The following is an 18704-nucleotide window of genomic DNA, read 5'->3' as shown; positions in this document are numbered from 1 at the left end:
TCAAATTGTTTCGGAGTGAGAAATGATGTTATTTCAAATTGTTTCGGAGTGAGAAATGAAATGATTTCAATTTGTTTCGTAGTGAGTGTATTAGGGAAATTTAAAAATATTTATTTTGTTGTTTTCGAGTGTGGATTGAGATTTGTTGCTGTAAGTGAATGTTTTTCATTGACTTTCTCTGACGTTTGGAAAAGGAAGTGTTTATTTTGAATTAAATGTTATGCAGTTATTTTCGGAATGAGTAAAAGTAATTATAAAAATTCCTGAATGAGTTATATGGATTTATTTTAAAATATATTTAGAAACATTTGGCTTAGGTACATGAGTTATGCTAGAGCGTATATGAATGATTAGATATTCGAGTTTGAAGTACATACAGAGTTTATTAAAATTAACTTGGGTGAATTCTTCTTCTTTTTTGATAATTAGTTTTTTATTTGGTTGGACTTATAAAAAATGTTTTCCTATAGTGTTATCATTATATTTTAATAATAAAAAAAATCTACAAAATTTATCATTTTTGTTGATCAAGGTTTAGAACTATATAAATCGTTGGAAAGATTTTTTGTTTAAACAAGGTTTCAAAACAACCAAATGTTTTTATTAAGTAGGAGGTTTTATTCAATTATATGTGATGAAAAGTTAATATAATTCTAAGGGAAATTTTAGTTTTGTGGCAGGTCTTTTATTATTTGAATTTTGTATTGGGAAGGCATAAATTATTGGTTAAAAATATTATAAAATAAGATTTGAAAGGATTTCCAAGTTCAACAATTTGATGAAAAAACTGTAATCATATTTATACATACAAAATACCTAATTTTTAGAATGGGCACTATTTCGTGTATTAAAACATCATATTATTTATTAGTAGTACAATTATTTTGGTTTATCATCGGAATTAAAATGCTTATACTTTTTGCAATTGTTGAACATGATTTATACCAAAAATTTTCATTATTATTTTATATACTTATACCCATGACAATTCTCATATTCATAATTTATCTTATATCAATAGTTTCTTCGATTGTTAATAATTCCACAGGGAAATTTTATCTCTTAATAATTTTTGCAATATTATTTGCATTTATGACTTTTAATGCAGTAGTTTTTCTTACAAATAAAGATTTTGTTATTCGAACAGTAAATGGAATTTTTATTGACCCGAAATATGAAGCTCTTAAAAGAGCTTTAGAAATCATTGGAAAGTGTTGTCCCAAAGGAGAATGCATTGATCAAGCTGTTTGTTTAAAGAAATTAACAAATGAAAAATATTATTTCATGATAGGGATGTCATTTGTAGGAGCCTCACTTCTTTCATTTATTAGTGTCATTCTGACCATGTCTGATCTCTCTCAGTAAATCCTAAGAGTTAGGCAAGTTCTTTTCATTTTAATTTTTTATTTTTCCAAATAAATTCTGAAGCATATTCAATTTTTGAGTACACTATTCAAAAATCATAATAAAGTTCAGAAAACAATAAATTTTTTACAACTGTGAAAAGATGCTTTATCTAAATTCCTCTATTGTTTTTTGTTGAAATTTATATTATATAAACAACTTCTGGTGAGTACAGATATACATTTTTTGGCAAATTTGACTGATGAATTTTGAGATTTCGATCTGTTTCACTTTTTTGAAAATCCTTTAGAATAACAAACCTCTTCATGGAATTCAAAGTAAATATCAAGGTTGTTAAAAAAGATATTTTAGTTTTAAAATAAGGTGAGGTGACATTTCAAAGAAAATTATTTCTTTTCTTTTTTTTTTACTTATTGGTAGCATTAGGCAAAAGACTCAATTTAGGATAATATATTTTTTGATTAAAATACCATTTAAATTTGACTATATATAACCAAATTTTAGAATTTCGATTTTTACAAAATTTATTTACATTATTTATAAAACAACGATTTTAAGTTTTACTAAAAACAATTAAATAAACAAACCAGTTTGAAGCACCTCTCTACGAAAAAGGAATTTCTTCGCTAATTCTTGCAAGTTTCATTCTATCTTTAAAGAAGTGCTTGAACCACGCTCTTATGTCCTCGTCCAATTCTATTTCAATTTTTGTTTTTCCCACTTCGACGAAACTATCGAATGCGTTCACCTTCAACGCATTAAACGCAATTTTTAGTTTTCGATATTTTTGTCTTTTTCTCATCAAAATCATCACTTCTCTTATTGCGTTTTGTATTTGTACGTACGAAGCGAAGGCTCTAAAGAATTCTCTTAAAATTCTTCTTTCGATTAACATTTGTTTCACCTTCAGATGATGTTCTTTTTCTTTTTCCAATTTTCTTTGCAAGGAAACTTTTGGTAATTCCGCGAATTTAATTCTTATTTCTTTCAAAGGCCTTGGCGGCCTTACGTTTAATATTTCGGGGCAATCGAAATAAGGGAATCTTTTCATTATCAAATTTCTTCTTCTAATTTTCTCCATTAACCCGACCGTTATTTCTTTTGTTTTAATTTTCATAAATTTCTTCCAATAATTCCAACCAACAAATTGATGATATAACTTAACACATTCGACAATCGTTCTTAAGTTCTTTCGTTGGGTATTAGCAATAGATATTAAATTTTTGATACTATTTTTCTCATGGAAATATCCAACAGCTTTCGTAACAATCGGATCTGAAAGTACACGAAATGAATAACAATATTCACGCGTAAGAATTTCATTGTTATAACTTCGGACTGCTCTTTGTAGATGATATAAAAATCCATCAGCAAGTTTCAATCGTAATTCAGATGATTTATTCGATATTTTTATCGATTGTGAATAATAAATAGGTAAAAATGTTTTCTCTTGTTGAATAAAGAATTCATTCATTGCTTTGTTTATGTTACTTCGCATTTCATCACGACGTAATACTGCTTCACTATGATTTTGTGATAATCGATCGAATTGATGTATTTTACTGTTGAACATATTTCGATCTCGTAATAATTGTATCATAAGCATTTTTTCGATTTGTGAACTTTCTTCACGTTCTTTATCGAAATTAGCGTGAAGAATTTCTTTGGATTTCATTCGTATGTTAATCATTTGTTGTTGATGAAAATGTTTTTGATAATATTTAATCCATTTATAAAAATAAAGTTTTTGAATTGTTGAATATACTTTTTCGATTTGTTCATTTTCATGTTTTGTTCGTTCGATTATTAATTTCCATTCGTTTAAGATTAATGGAATTGTTTTAATAAAATAAAAATGTAATGATTTAATGTTATTGTTTAGTTTCATCGTATAATATTCATTAAGTTTAGGAAATGGTCCATTTGGTGTAAAACGAAAATTTTTTTGAGTTTCGATTCGACAAATTCGTTTTGAATGTGAAATTTCATGAAAAATTCGTATGTAATAAAGTTGGACATTTCTATTATTAAAGTTAATTGCTTTTGTCATAATGTCTGCATCATTTATTGCTTTTTCAGATAATTTTTTCCATTTTTCATAATACTTTTTTTGAATTGTATTCGAATAAAAAATATTAAAATTAGTTAAAAAATTTCGTTTTTTAATTTGGCGCTTTGAATATAAACGCCAATTTGTTAAGACAATTTTCTCAATGCGCGAATGATGTACATCTAAAACAAATGCTGACTTATTACGTGCATTGATTTGAAAAGAAGCCCAACATCGAAGAACATAAAAATATTTCCGAAGATTCGCAAGTGAACGTAACTTCTTTAAATCAGTTCGTTTTGGAATTGTCTCTTTTTTGTCATCATTTTGTGGTTCTTCAACAATTGTTTTAATGTTTTCGACTTTGTTTTGTTCTAATTCTTGTTTTTGTTTATCTGTTTCTGAATCAGATGATAATTTAGGGCTTTGTGGTGACGATAAAGTTGCTTCACTTGGTTGCGTTATGTCATCTGGTGGTATCTGAAAGGATCCAAATGAACCAAATGACGATGAATGAAATGATGTAAGTCGAGAATATGAACCAAAATTTCCACGAGGATTGGGTTTAACAATTCGTGGTGATGAACGCTTTTTTGGCTTAACAATAGTATTAAGTTTTTTAGTAGAATCAGGTGGAAAAACTTGAATAAGTAAATCATTTGGAAAATGTAAGGCTTCTAAATTCTTTTCAGTAACATTAACAGGTTCAAGGTCTTTTTTAAGACGTGATACTTCTAATGGTTTTAAATGTTTCTTTTGAGTTGACTGTTGAATAGAAGAATTATCTGTTTCGTTTGATTCATATGATGTAGAACTATCATGAATATAATTTTTTATGTTTGGTCCTACTAAAAGACGATATGCTTGAGCAGTTGATGGATCCCATTCAGATGGAATCCTCATATCTGCATTTTCTGATTTCCTCCTGATAAATTGATTATATGAACTTAGGATCCCACGATGCTCCAAAATTTGTGGATCTTTTTTTTCATTGGGATCCATATTTTAAATCAAAGATTTTGGATCAAAAAACGAACAAATTATGAGGTGCCCTAAAATATTTTTTAAGCAATTAATTAGTTCTGGACAGTGTATATATGTTGTTTATTGACCTTAGATCTATTTAAATTATATAAAATGAAAAAAAATATGTTTTCAATATTGATTAAAAATTATTTAATGAGTTTTACTGAATGGAGCTTTGCATTTGATTGAGCTTTTGCTGACATTCTTGAAGACGCTTTTGACCTTCTTCGATCTTAGTTTCGATTGTTTTAATTTGGCCCTTGATATACTCAAGACGTTGTTGAACATTTTGCTTAGCTTCGGACAATTCTTGTGTAATAAGTGTTGGGCCGACTTGTTTCATGACGACATCTGTTTCATTTAAGAATTCGAATTCTTCAAGAACGATTTCGTTTTCTTTTTGTTGAACAAAGAGCTGAGTGCATTGTTCTAAGAGTGTCTGAAGATTTGCTTTAGCTTCTTCAACACTTTTTCCTGCTTCTTCGAGTGCACGGAGATCTAAAGGCATCTCAAATCTGGCCACTTTTGTCTGGCTTTTGACAAGTATAAAAGAACATAAAAATAATTGGCATTATTATTTTAATTGAAATCAACGCCGATAGAATATATCAAACCTACGAACTTTGGTTTGTAAACATGTCAAAAAAGATGTTGAAATTGACACTTTTCATATAAAAACGTTATTTCGGAAATGATTGTTGGTGCAAAAAAGAAAACCAGAAGTTCAGAAACGAAAAAAGAAGCTCAACCTGAATCTGATAATGATACAATTCAAAAATTTATTGAAAATCGTGATTATCAAGGAGCATCAACCTTTATTACATTTTTAAGAGATGATCTAAAGCAACCATATACAAAAGAAATGGGATTGTGGCATGGATATAGCTTGTTCCATCAAGGACATTATTCGGAGGCAATAGAAATTTATGAAAAATTATTAAAAGATAATCCAGAAGACACTTCACTTAACCTTAATATTGCATCCTGTCATTTTTACAATAGGGATTTTGATGAAGCTCGAGAAATGGCTTTAAAAGGTACAAATGGTGATTTTAAAACACGTCTCATTTTTCACATCGCTCATCAAACCAACAACGAAGAAGAGCTTTTTCAAGCTCATTCTGAGTTGATGGGCACATTAGAAAACCAACTTTCACTTGCAGCCATTCATTACATGCGTTCCAATTATCAAGATGCCATTGAAATATATCAACGTCTTTTACTCCAGCATCCAGATTTCTTAGCCCTTAACGTATACATTTCCATGTGCCAATTCAAACTTGATCAATATGAAGAATCCAATGAATCTGTTGATCTTTACCTCGCTGACTACAGCGACTCAGCCGTTGCCCTCAACCTTAAATCCTGTGACTATTTAAAGATCTTTGATTCTGAGATTGCCCAATCACAATTACTACAAATCAAGAAATTTTCCTCTGCATCATATGATTTTGTTGATTTATTAGTTACACATAACATGTGCATCTTTCAAGATGGTGAAAATGGGTTTGAAATTTTACCCAAATTAGTACCATCTTTAACTGAAGCCCGATTTAATTTAGCCATTTTATATATGCGTGAGAACAATGCAGTTGAAGCGTATAATTTGCTTAAAGATTATACGCCCATTGAGTTTAATGAGACTGTCCTTAAAGCTTCGACATTATTAGCAATTGGACAACTTAATTCAGACACTGGACCAATTGAAGAAGCGAATGAAATATTTTCCGAAGTGGGTAACATGGATTTGATCAAAGATACTGTACCAGGACGAGAAGCGCTTGCAAGTTCGAAGTTCATTAATAATGAATATGATGAAACACTTCGAGTGTTAGCTACAATTGAAGAATATGTTGGCGATTGTGATGAGTTTAATTATAATAAGGGCATGACACTTGCAGCTTTATCGAGATGGGCTGAAGCTGAAAGATATCTCTTACTCGTAAAGAGCCCGAAATATACAAAAGAGATATTTTACATTTCTTGGTTGTGTAGATGTTATATTAAGAACGGTAAAGCAGAACTCGCATGGAACTTATATAAGGATTCAACATCAACGGAAGAATCAAAAACATTACTGAATATCATAGCAAGCGATTGCTACATCGCTGGACAGTTCTATTTCGCAATGAAGGCATACGACGTATTGTCCAAGTTCGACACGGACCCAGAACTGAAACAAGGAATGATAGCTTCCGCGGCAGGTGTGTTTAGAAGCGTGCTGACAAGAAAGGAAACTATGGATAAGTTGCCCGAAATTTTGACCGTGTTGGCAAGTGAACCTGACGCTGCTGACGTCGCAAGAGTTGTGCACCAATACGCTATACAGTCTGGTGAATTTGATGATTATTGAAATGAATTGTTAACATTCAATAAAAATTATTAATTTTATTAATGTGTTCTTTCTGAGAAGAAAATATATGAATTACTCCAACGAAAATGATACTAAAATTAGTTATACATCAGATCAGAAGATCTGCATTTGAATTCATAATCTCTATAAGAACTATACTAATTTTCAGTACGGTGCGTGTAATAATGCCAAAGAATTGCATTTGTAAAATGATTTGAAGAAACATTTGGTGAGAAATTTTTTTCTCTATTTGAATCCAAAATAATCGTTTAGTATACAATTCGAAATTTTATGTATAGGTGGAACCCTTCTGATGCTGATTTCTCTGCAATGGATTTGGATTCACCTAAATATGGTTTATCATACGATAAAAATGCCGTAAGTAGAATTAATCATTCAGAGTTTTTTTCTCCTTTTCAACCATGTTTAATCGACCACAAAAATGAAACAGCTGATATTGAATATAACCCAATTGATGTACTAAATTATGCATTGAAATTCCAGGTAGTAAATACAAAGCCACCTAAGCAATCAAAACAACAAGCACAAAAAAATTCGGATTCAAATCTTGGATATCTTCTATTCGCTCATGAAATGTTTGAAGCAGTCCAAGCAGAGAATCCACACGCACAGTTTGATGATGTATCAAAAGTTGCTAGAGAAAAATGGATGGAAATGAGTAGCGAAGAGCAAGAGGTATTCATAAGGAGATCAAAATCACTTCCAGAGATGCAAGAAGATGAGGACAGTAATTCACAGAAGAATTTTTATTTATAAAAATATGAATTTTTTTTCAGCAAAATAATGACTAAGTCACAGTTAATGGAATGCACTTGGTCAAAATAAATCAATGCTAGAGTTGGTGGTGCGATTTAGTTGCAAATTAACAAAAGCATTGCTGAAATTAATTTTAAAATGAATTACACTTCTGATGATTTTAATTATACACCGAGTTTTTAGTGTGGAAATAAATATTTGATTATGTTAATTTTTTAGTAGTGAGTTATCAGATAATTTTGTTCAAGATATATGCTTTTTTATCTTTAAATCCGAAAAGTCATGTAACACATTTCGCTAAAAGAAGGAAATTTTGGAATAGATTAAAGATGATAAAAAAAACAAAAATATATTTGATCCAAGCATGAAGAATTTAAGGACACCCCAAATTAACGTATGATAGATAAACTATTGAAACTAGGTTCTAATTCTAAAAGATGGATGAACGCTATTCTTTGTTTTCAAATACCCTTTCCCAAAACAAGAGCGGTACACATGTTTGGCGTATTGAAAACGGCAAAGTTCTTAATGTTTCAAATTTAGGAACTTTCTTAACTCAATTTGTTTATCTAATTCTCGATGTTAAATATAAAATGAATCAATCATCAATTTACACAATCTATCTTTGGTGTGGTACATTTTCCAATCCTGATGATGAAACACCATTAAACGAACTCATTCAAGTTTTACATAGTCTCATAACACCGCCAGCATCTATTCATCATGAATATGAGGGATACGAATGCGAAGAATTTCTTAAAACATTCATTCCTTATGGTGGTGTTTGTCATCGCACGCCAGGTCTTGAGTATGTTACTAAGCGCGGTTACTCATCTCTTTTTCGAATGAACACAACACGTGTTCCACATTGGGACGAAGTACCAGCATGTTCATCATATCTAATGTCTGATGATGTTCTTTTACTTCGTACGCGTGATTCATTCATGCTTTGGCTTGGTTCTAACTCACTTTATAACTCTCAAATTCGTGCAGCAGAATTATGCGGCGCATTTAGAGCTTCAACTGGACGAGATGATCAAATACAACTTGTTCATGAAGGTGTCGATGATTCGGATTTCATTCGTTACTTAAGTTCTTCGATCATTTCTACGCCAAAAAGAGCTGGAATTATTTTTGAAAAAGAAGGAAATAAAAAAGAAATTTATCAAGTGGATATGGATGGAACAAAAATCGAGTTCCATTTAGTTGTAACTGGTAATGCATCAAGATTAAGTGCATGCTCTGAAGAAAATGCTTATATTTTATGTGATAATGATTCTGTTTATGTATGGTTCGGAAAAAATCAGCCTAAAAAGGCAATGGGATTTGGTATTGTAATCGGAATTGTGTTCATGAGCAAAATGAATATTACAAGAAATGTACATATTAGAGTTGTTAGGAGTGGTGAATCTTTTTCAAAAAATTGGATAGCTTAAGAAAATAAATGTTTTTATGAATAAAAATTTATAACAGCGGAATTTCCATATGTAAATAAATTTGTTACATTTTAGTTGCAAATTTTCATTTTAAAATATAGAATGGATAATTTTTATTAAAAAATCTATTATTTACAGTGAAATAAGCAAAAATGCTTTTAAAGGTAAAAAAAGATAAATTAAGATATGACTATTTATTAATAATAAATTCTAAAGTAAAAAATCCAAAATTTGAATTTTTAAAGACCGGAAATTCAATGATGGATAACTATGAAAAGTATATATTATTTAAAATCTACATATTACTAACAAAATCATTTTCTTTAAAATCATTTGCAAAAGGATCTTCATCAATATCATTCATATATTTATCTCCAATGAAACTGTTATTATAACTTGTTTCATTTTGCTCGACATCATTAGAATTTTCTTCCAAAATATTTTTATTCCTGATCCGGATTAACAAAATAACGAGTAAAGTTATAATTATGATAACAATCACAACGCAAATCACAGTTATAATTATAATTGTCTTATGATCTTTTTGAGGTGTTTCAGTTTGAGTAGTAATAATATTATAAAAATCAGAATAAAAACTATAATATGTTGAATATATAACAACAGTATAATTATAATAAATGAATTCTGAATATATATAAGTAAGTGTGGAATCAATGATAGAAAGAGTAAAAGAAGCAAATAAAGTCGAGTTTTTTATTATTAATGAATTTGTAATTGATTGGTAATAAGTCAACACAAAAGAATGTAGAAAAGTTAAATCACTACGAAAAGTCTCAGTAAAAGTATTCGATTTTGTAAAATTATTTGACTTTGTAAAAGAATTTGATTTGGAGAAAGTATTTGATTGAGTAAACACATTAGATTTAGAGAAGATACGAGATGGTGTAAATGTTAATGTTTCTGGGAAACATTCATCAATTATAGTTCCATTAGTTACATTACGATTATAGAATTTTGAGCTTTGATACGTTGGAAGTGTCATAACAACTGTTGCTGGAACACCACTAAAGACAGAACTTGAGAATGTTGGCTCTGTATCTCCAAGAAAGAAAATACAATAAAGATTATTACAATCTTGGAATGCGCCATACCCAATACTTTTGATATTTTTTCCGATTGTAATTTTTGTTAAATTATAACAATCAGAAAATGAAAATTCTCGAAGCGAAGTTGGTGTGTTAGGTATTATTATACTTTTTAATGAATAACATCTTTGAAATACTCTATCACCAATACTTGTAACTTGTTCTCCAATAATAATTGATTCTAAATTACTACATGTATTAAATGCATAACTTGTAATGAATGTAACTGTACTTGGAATTTCGAATGTTCTGTTTTCAGATTTTAATGGATAACAAATGATAGAAGTAATAGATTTACTATAAAGAATACCATCATTAGCTAAATTTGAGTAATATTTGTTATCTTTAGATACATTAACATATAAAAGATTTACACAATGAACAAAAGGATTAATCCCAATTGAAGTAACAGAACTATGTATTGTCACATTTGTCAAATTACATCGACAAAATGCATAACTTCCAATAGTTTGTAAATTTTCTCCGAAATTAAATGTTTGCAATTTATAATCTTGATAAAATGAATAGCCACCAATATATGTTAAAGAATTTGGTATGGAAACATTATATAATCTTGTGCATGAATGAAAAGCATCCGAATTTATTATCTGAACTCCTTCTTTGAGTATTAATGTTTCTAATTTCATACAACCAGAAAATGCAGCAATTCCTATGGTTGTTACTGATCCATTTATTTCAACATATTTTAAGATATTCCAACCACAGAAAGCATTAGATGGAATTGAAGTTACTTGATTAACTATTAAATTTATAGTTTCTGTTTTGTATTCTTCTGTAAAATCTTCAGAATTAGAAATAATAAGAGTTCCATTATTAAATTCTTGATATGAAAATGCAAAAAAGAGGGAAAAAGCAAGAAGAATTGATTTAAATATGAATTTTTTTGGAAAGAAAAAATTGATTATTCTTTTGTATAAGTTAATGATATTAAGGACAAAAAGAATAATGAGAATACAGGGGAGTATGCACATCACATTTGTTGAGTTGGCATTCAGGAAATATTTTGATAAATTCTGACAATTTTTATTTAAAATTGTTATTTTAGAAACGTAGGATACAGTAACGAGGCACTTTAAAGCACTTGAAATAGGCAAACTATGAAATAGATTTAGTTTGTATAATGTAGAGATCTTGACCATAAAAACCAATGAATTTATTTAAACAGAAATTGAGTATTTCAACCGCTCAATAACAACGGCATTTTTCAATTCGGTTTTGAAGGATTGAAGAAGACGGTAGCAAATTGAATACTTATTGTCGTGAATTGTAAAGAAAACGATCGCATTAATTGAGAACATATTCAAAACATGCAGCCCACATCACTTTTATTGTAAAAGTGACATTTTGGTGTTTCCATTGTAGATAAAAATCTCAGTGATTGTGCTGCATTTCCAAAGTATAAACAAATAACTCAAAGACAAAACCCTCACACAACAAGGAGAGAAGGTTTGCATTTTTGACTATTTGAAATCAGAATAGAAAAGTCATTTTGCAAAAGCAAAACTAGGAAATTGTGAGTAAACAATCATGAACTTGTGAGTATACTAGAGCTAAATAGCTTTAGTTATAAGGTTTATGCAAAAATTGGTAAGTTGCTAATGATATCGATTACTAAACGTATTCTCACTTCACAAAAAACGTCACTTTTCAGTAGCGTTTGATCAACTCCTCATGTTTGCGTTGGTCTATTTAATTCCAATAGTTTGTGAGGAATTGATAGCATTCCAAAGTGGAATTAACACAGTTACGTATACAGAAACAAATGCGCCATCTGACGTTAGTTTTTATACAACAAATGAGAAAATACTTGTTGCCATTACACAGATTGATAAAACAAAAGCAAAAGTTCAGGTTGAAGTCCCAGTCAATAGCAATCCACAAAATTATGATAAAAATGCCCCTCTTTTCTTCCTATCAGATAATTCCAAAATTTTGGTGAAATTTAGTCAAAACTCCGTTATTAAATTCTCTACCGTTACTATCCCTTCAGGCTTCTGCTCGTCGGGTGTTTCATCAATAGTTGACATTTATTCAAAAAATTTGACTATGCAGGGAAGCGCAAATAATCAAGACTTATGCATTTTCTATGCTACATCAGAGGCAAAGCGTAAGTACAATGTCATATCTAATAACCTCCAAGGTAATACACGCCTTACAATTTTCAAACAAAGAATCAATGAAAATGCTTTTGACACATTCATCAGTGATGGCAAGACAGGTGGAATCGATTCAGAAATATCCACTCCATTACTTTTCAGATTAACCACAACAACCTCATCTGATCAAAATTATGGAAACATAACAATTAACCTCAAATCAGATGATCCATCTGACATGCAGCTTCAGAACGCTTTCGAAGGTGAACCTAAAAGGTTTAAGACAGCAACTTCAGAAATGAAATATTTGAATGATTGGTGGATTCCATTATTAGGTTCTATTGCACCAATTGCCCTCCTCTCAGCATGGATTTTCACATTCCTCAACCTGAGGAAGAAGGAACCGATTGTTGTTGATGAAGGCCTTTATGATGATCTTTATGAAGATGAGATATAAAAGTAAATTTGGTCTTAATAATTTTTTATTTATTCTGCTGCAGGCTTTTCTTCTTCGGCTGGCTTTTCTTCTTCGGTCTTAGAGAAGTCGATATCTGCTGGAACTTCTCCAAGGTCATCTTTATCTTCTTCAGTTGGCTTCTTGAGACCAGAAAGATTCATTCCAGAGATAAGATCAGTTAATACTTCAACAATTGGCTTCTTTTCAACTTTGCCCATGATTGCATATGTGTTAGCATGCATGTTGAAAGCAAGTTCTGGTTTTTGGAATGAAAGAGCTTCTTCACTTCCTTGAAGAATAATTGATGCAGAGTCTAATTCACCAAATTCACGGCAGCCAAGACGTTGTGCTGCAAGCCAAACTTTGAGTCCATTTTGATTTCCATTCTTTTGTGTTTTCTTTGCTTTGCGACGCCATGAACCACGGCCTCCTGTTTTCATACCCACACCTGGTGACATCTCCCGATAAAAAGGAAGACCAAAACCGCCGCTGATTAAAGGTGCTCCATTCTTTTCAAAAAAGTGCCATGATGCCTGAGTTAGCACTTGTTCGTTTTCTTCTTACATTTCCATTAAATATTTAAATGTGTTTTTTTATTTTTATGAGAAATCAAACAGCCATAAGAAATGTTTTGCATGATATTTCATAAGTGATTGGATTATTGAAGGAAAAAAAGAGACTTAGTGTTTCAATAAATCTTTTTTAACGGGAAAAAGGTTCCTCAAAATAAATTATTATATCTTGAAATCTATCAGAAGAATTTAAAAAATTCCTAATACCTAGAATAAATATAGCGATACATCATATCGCTATATTAATATCATAAAGAAATCTTTTGAAAAATGTTGAGTCGGAACTACTCTTTATCTCTTATTGAACTTTGGATTAATAATTCGAAGAGTTCAAATAAAAATCCTAAAATAAAAGTTGAAAAGTGGTTTATGGTTTTAATTTCTCATCTTTCCAATTGTCGTACGCATGTCATTGGTAAAATTATCACAATAATTAACATAATTTGTTATGTATTAAGCTGTAACGGATGAGTTCTCGATTTACTATCCATAATGAAACAGTGTAAAAACACCATTTACCCCTATATTTCTCATTAATAAACCAAAGATAAAAAATGTACTGCTATCTTTTTAAAATTTGTAGGAACCCAATTCTATGTCATCTTTCCCAATAAATAAACTAATGTGGCCAGCACCCCATAGAACTTGTTTGAACAAGAAGGAATTGATGTTAAGACAAAAAATATTTCTATGTTTTATCTGATATTTATTTTAATAATTTAAAATTTCAGAGTGATATATAGAATTATAAATGAATTTAATAATTTCAGCAATTTTAATATCACATAGAACCTGTGACAAACAAATCACCAAATTACTTCTTAAACAAAAAGGAATTAAAAAAAAAGAAATGTAACACTTATAAATGAATGTGAAACAAAAAACTGTCCAAATTAATCTTCATTAATATTAGATAGTTGTTTATGAATTTCATAGAATAATTTCACCTTCAAAACCAGTTTTTTTGGGAATAATGCCGATGAAATTTTCAATTTATAAGGAGGTTTTACCACTGAAAAAATGACTACTCCACCTTTGAAATAACTATCGTCAAATCAGAACGATAGAGAAGTAGCTGTCAAAAAGCGGACAAATATTCGATGGGTTGCGGAAAAAGCTCTGTCAAGAATGATGATGTGGGCAAACTTCCAAACACTGCAGGGAATGCAAAAGTTGTAGAAGATAACAAAGAAGCAAATAACAAGCCAGACGATAATCAAGATAGTGAATACGAATACGAAGAATCTTATTATACAACCTATACGGCTTCGAGTTATACATACACAAAGAACGACTAACCTTTTTCTGTGTCAAATTAGAAATAATTTAATAAAAATGATATTTTGTTCTGAAAAAGATGGAGTTAATCCTTTTTATAACAACAAAAAGCTTAGCTTTTAACGGAATGGGAAAGAAAAAATAATACAAATTATACAATTTTTGGGTTAATGAGAAATCGACAATTAATTGTCAATTTGTTCATTCGCTAAATTTAAAAATGTGGTTTTTTTAGCGTTTATATCTTTTACAACAAAGTTGTATGAATATGAACTTTTTGTTGAACTTTGCCTCTTCTTATACATTTGGAATCGGGCCATTTATACATTCAATTTATTCAAATGGAACAATAATATTTTGGAAGGATACAAGGAAGAGAATTTAGGAATTGATCAACTTCAATTATCTTTAGACGAACCACCTGTTGATATGAGGTCAGTTGAAAGTAGCCAAAAAATCGTTGATATTGATCTTTTAAACCAGATTGACCAAACATTTCGCGCTATTCCAGAAGTTGATAATATTTTATATCCAATACAGGAACTTAGTAGATTAATAGAGAGTGCTGGGGTACCAATTGATGACATGCTTGGTGCAAATGATGGATTAAACATATTATTAATAGGTCTTTGTGAATTTACAGAGATATGTTATTTTACACTCAGAGTTTTTCTTGTACTTATATCTACCCATTCTAATTCTGTTTTCCCATTCATTGCTGAAAATGTTGAACGTTTTATTCCATTAATACGCTCTCCAGACCTTCAAAAGTTTGTTATAACCATTCTTATGTTAACCATTGATGCTATACCCGATATGACTCAATATGTAGTTATTGAACGAAATCTTATTGTCAAAATCAGTGAACTTGCTAATGAAATTGGCGCACCCAAATACATTCAAATACTTTTAACGCTAATCATTGAACTTTTAAGGCGTATTGATTTATCACAAATACCACCGGAGCTCATTGTTGTTATTCAAGATAAACTTCGACCATTAATACTCAAAAAGTTTAGTTTTAGCGAAGAACAAAACTCGCTTTTTACCAAAGAGATCATTATACCACTTTTACGTTTATATGATATGTATTTATTTTATTGGCCAGAAGAATGCGACTCATTTTTTACGAATGATATCCTTAACGAGGTCGAGTACTTAGTATTTCATCCCTTTCAATTCGATCGCAATGTTTACAAAGAAGTATTACGAGTTCTAAATCGAATGTTACTTGTGATGAAAGATAATTTTTTCGATCCCAAGTCCATAATCGAATATTTATGTGACCATCGAAATGAACTTAAATCGGTTAAATTGGAGATATTATTTCTTCTTTCCAATTTTTCGTTTTTCCCGAACTTTTCCGAGATTTTCTTCGAACTCAATACTATTCCGAGTTTGTACATAGAATCGTCATCATATTCACTTTCGGAAAAGGAAAACGCATTCATAATCATATTAAATTTGTTGGCAAATTTCCCAAAGGAAGTAAAGGAAATGTTCGAAGATAAGTTTAAGGACTATTTGGACGACGCGTTCGATTTGTTGCAGGCTGCAAAGGATTCAACGTTCACATATTTTTTCATTAAAACTTTTAGAGAGCTTTACGATAACGATAACGCAATCGTTAACATAATCGATCAGGAGGCAGCCGTAGAATCGCTGCAATCGCTGCTCGAAAAAGATGAAAAACCCGAAACTATTGAAGCTGCACAAGAAATGCTAAGCTTCGTATTTGGATGTTAAAATAAAAATAAATTATACTTTGGTTCTTATTTTAAAAAAAATCTTACAATTTTCAAATTTTTATTTTATATGAAATATGGGAGAATTGAGGCAGAATGCCTTCAACTCTTCTTTCCGAACCCCTCTAAGTTGCACATAAGGTACTCACCGTCCAAAAATTAATTTTATTATCCGATAATTTCACACCCATCATTTTGTGACGACGGTTTGCGCTACTCAAAATGTTGTTTACAGCCATTCAATCATCATATTTTGCAAGTGGTTCAAAAAGTGATATGTTGTTTGAAAAAAACTTTTTCAATGAACGCGGGAAATTAAAAAGAAAGTTTCAAAGTTTCAAAAATCATGTTTGTCTCCTTATTTTTCGCAATCTCTTATCAAGGTTATGTCGAAAACAGTACATTAGTAATAACACAAGATGGTGAATGCCAAAACGCGGATGAGGATATTATATCCGTAATAATTTACGGAACTGAAAGTTTCAGTGTAATTCCAAAAGATGCCTTTCTAAACAACGAAAACCTCCAAACAGCATTGGTTGGGCCTCGTATAACCAAAATTGGAGAACGAGGATTTAGTGGATGTAAAAATTTAGAAAATGTGACTCTAGGAAAGGACCTAGAAATAATTGGAGATGATGCGTTTGAAGATTGTGCAAAATTGGAAGAAATTATTATACCAGATTCAGTCACAACAATTATTAAAGATGCCTTTGAAAGGTGTTATGGATTGAAGACAGTTACTATTGGGAGTAATGTAAAATATATTGGAGAACAAGCTTTTCATGATTGTAAAGGGTTAGAGAGCATTTATTTTTATGGAAAATCAGAAATTCAGATTGATAAGGATGCATTCGAAGGAGCTAGCAATGATGTTACAGTATATGCAACAACAGAATTTGAAGGTACTTCTTTTGGTGGATACACTGTTTCTAAGGTATTATTAACACAAACTTTTACAAAATCAAATACATTAACACAAAGTAATACATTTTCACAATCAAATACATTTAGTCAAAGTAATACATTTTCACAATCTAACACATTCACACAAAGTAATACATTCACTAAATCGAATTCATTTACACTAAGTAATACATTCACTAAATCAAATTCATATTCACAAAGTAATACATTAACTAAATCAAATTCATTTACACAAAGTAATTCATTCACTAAGTCGAATGTATTTACACGATCTAATACGTTTTTCACATATGATTCTGATGTAACTATATCTCATTCTATGATATTAACTTGCACAGTATCGATCACTGAGACGATCACACAGAATTCATACGTATCGAACACATTTTATTTATCTAATTACGAGACAACACTTACATATGTCAACACTGAATTTGTTTATTATGACTACAAAGCCATCAAATACTCCACAGTTATCAGTTTTTATTCCGATTTCTTCACAATGCTTAAACACAGTGAACAACAACAAGTCAATGAACTCACCACTAATGCACTTGTTGGCATTATATGTGGAGCGATTGCATTTGTTTTGATTGCAGTTGGTTTAATACTATTTGTAGTTCGACATAACAACAAAAAATCAGTATCAAAATCATTTACCAAAAGTTCACATCGAACATCATTATGTGGCGGTGGGAAAAATGAAGCTGCAGATGACTCAATCAAAACGTTGGTTCTTGGCGAAGATGACCAATGGATTTGATTTAATTTTTTTGGTATTGCGGTAGTAAAACACTCGTTTTCTAAATTTGTTGTAAGAGGATTTACAATTGTTATATTTTTTAATGAGGAAAAATATTTAAATCATATTGATCAATATCTGTAATAACAATAATAAAATGCACAGAAAACAATTGAAGTTATGGTGTCACTAATTGAAGTTGTTATCAATGATTTCTATTAAGAAAATTCAAAATTTGGAATTGAAATAATAACATGTATAGCATCGTTTTGATAATCAATTGTAAATTGATCCGAATCCTAAATCGTTATTGTTTGCGGACTGCGATCAAAAAATTGTATTGTATGAAAAATAAATAAATTAAAAAAAATATGATGAATATAAATTTCTCATTTGTTTTCACTCTGATTTGATTTTTAAATAAGTCACATGCTTTTAATGAATATATCATAAATATTAATATGAATAAAAATAAAGAAAAATGTGATAATAAATCATGGAAAAGAAAACAAAAAAGGATGATAAATATCTATACGATGGTTTAAAATAGACGATCGATTTTTGTGAAAGAAAATCATTAACAATATGTAAAATATATAATAATAAGAATAATTTTCATAATTTAGTTAATAATAAATGAAAGTTAAAAATTATTATCAATATAAATGAGGCAATTCTTTGATGAAATATTGTGTTTTTTTGACGAAAATTCTTTATATTCGGATGTTCTATGAATTATTGAATAGTTAACAT

At 30.0% G+C, this 18704-nt stretch overlaps 7 protein-coding genes across 7 annotated transcripts; 5 read left to right on the top strand and 2 right to left on the bottom strand.

Moving 5' to 3' along the window:
- Positions 1 to 4601: 4601 nt before the first annotated feature.
- Positions 4602 to 4949, bottom strand: GO595_010052 (Prefoldin subunit 6; the record flags this gene model as incomplete). Its single annotated transcript, XM_067912688.1, has 1 exon — positions 4602 to 4949. One exon carries the CDS (start codon positions 4947 to 4949, stop codon positions 4602 to 4604), a length of 348 nt encoding a protein of 115 aa, XP_067768790.1.
- A 183-nt stretch (positions 4950 to 5132) lies between these two features.
- On the top strand, positions 5133 to 6794 carry GO595_010051 (TPR Domain containing protein; the record flags this gene model as incomplete). Its single annotated transcript, XM_067912687.1, has 1 exon — positions 5133 to 6794. One exon carries the CDS (start codon positions 5133 to 5135, stop codon positions 6792 to 6794), a length of 1662 nt encoding a protein of 553 aa, XP_067768789.1.
- Positions 6795 to 8008: 1214 nt separating this feature from the next.
- On the top strand, positions 8009 to 9007 carry GO595_010050 (macrophage-capping protein; the record flags this gene model as incomplete). The annotated part of the gene is made up of 1 exon (XM_067912686.1): positions 8009 to 9007. One exon carries the CDS (start codon positions 8009 to 8011, stop codon positions 9005 to 9007), a length of 999 nt encoding a protein of 332 aa, XP_067768788.1.
- A 2798-nt stretch (positions 9008 to 11805) lies between these two features.
- GO595_010049 (uncharacterized protein) lies at positions 11806 to 12687 on the top strand (the record flags this gene model as incomplete). The annotated part of the gene is made up of 1 exon (XM_067912685.1): positions 11806 to 12687. The coding sequence occupies one exon, from the start codon at positions 11806 to 11808 to the stop codon at positions 12685 to 12687; it is 882 nt and encodes a 293-aa protein (XP_067768787.1).
- Positions 12688 to 12716: 29 nt separating this feature from the next.
- Positions 12717 to 13145, bottom strand: GO595_010048 (putative basic transcription factor 3b; the record flags this gene model as incomplete). Its single annotated transcript, XM_067912684.1, has 1 exon — positions 12717 to 13145. One exon carries the CDS (start codon positions 13143 to 13145, stop codon positions 12717 to 12719), a length of 429 nt encoding a protein of 142 aa, XP_067768786.1.
- A 1821-nt stretch (positions 13146 to 14966) lies between these two features.
- Positions 14967 to 16283, top strand: GO595_010047 (uncharacterized protein; the record flags this gene model as incomplete). Its single annotated transcript, XM_067912683.1, has 1 exon — positions 14967 to 16283. One exon carries the CDS (start codon positions 14967 to 14969, stop codon positions 16281 to 16283), a length of 1317 nt encoding a protein of 438 aa, XP_067768785.1.
- Positions 16284 to 16628: 345 nt separating this feature from the next.
- GO595_010046 (leucine-rich repeat protein) lies at positions 16629 to 17972 on the top strand (the record flags this gene model as incomplete). The annotated part of the gene is made up of 1 exon (XM_067912682.1): positions 16629 to 17972. One exon carries the CDS (start codon positions 16629 to 16631, stop codon positions 17970 to 17972), a length of 1344 nt encoding a protein of 447 aa, XP_067768784.1.
- Between the last annotated feature and the right edge of the window lie 732 nt (positions 17973 to 18704).

This window comes from Histomonas meleagridis, assembly GCF_020186115.1.
Source record: "Histomonas meleagridis strain 2922-C6/04-10x chromosome Unknown scaffold_61, whole genome shotgun sequence".
In the NCBI taxonomy this organism is placed as follows: Eukaryota; Parabasalia; order Tritrichomonadida; family Dientamoebidae; genus Histomonas; species Histomonas meleagridis.
This window is presented reverse-complemented; position numbering and strand designations above follow the sequence as displayed.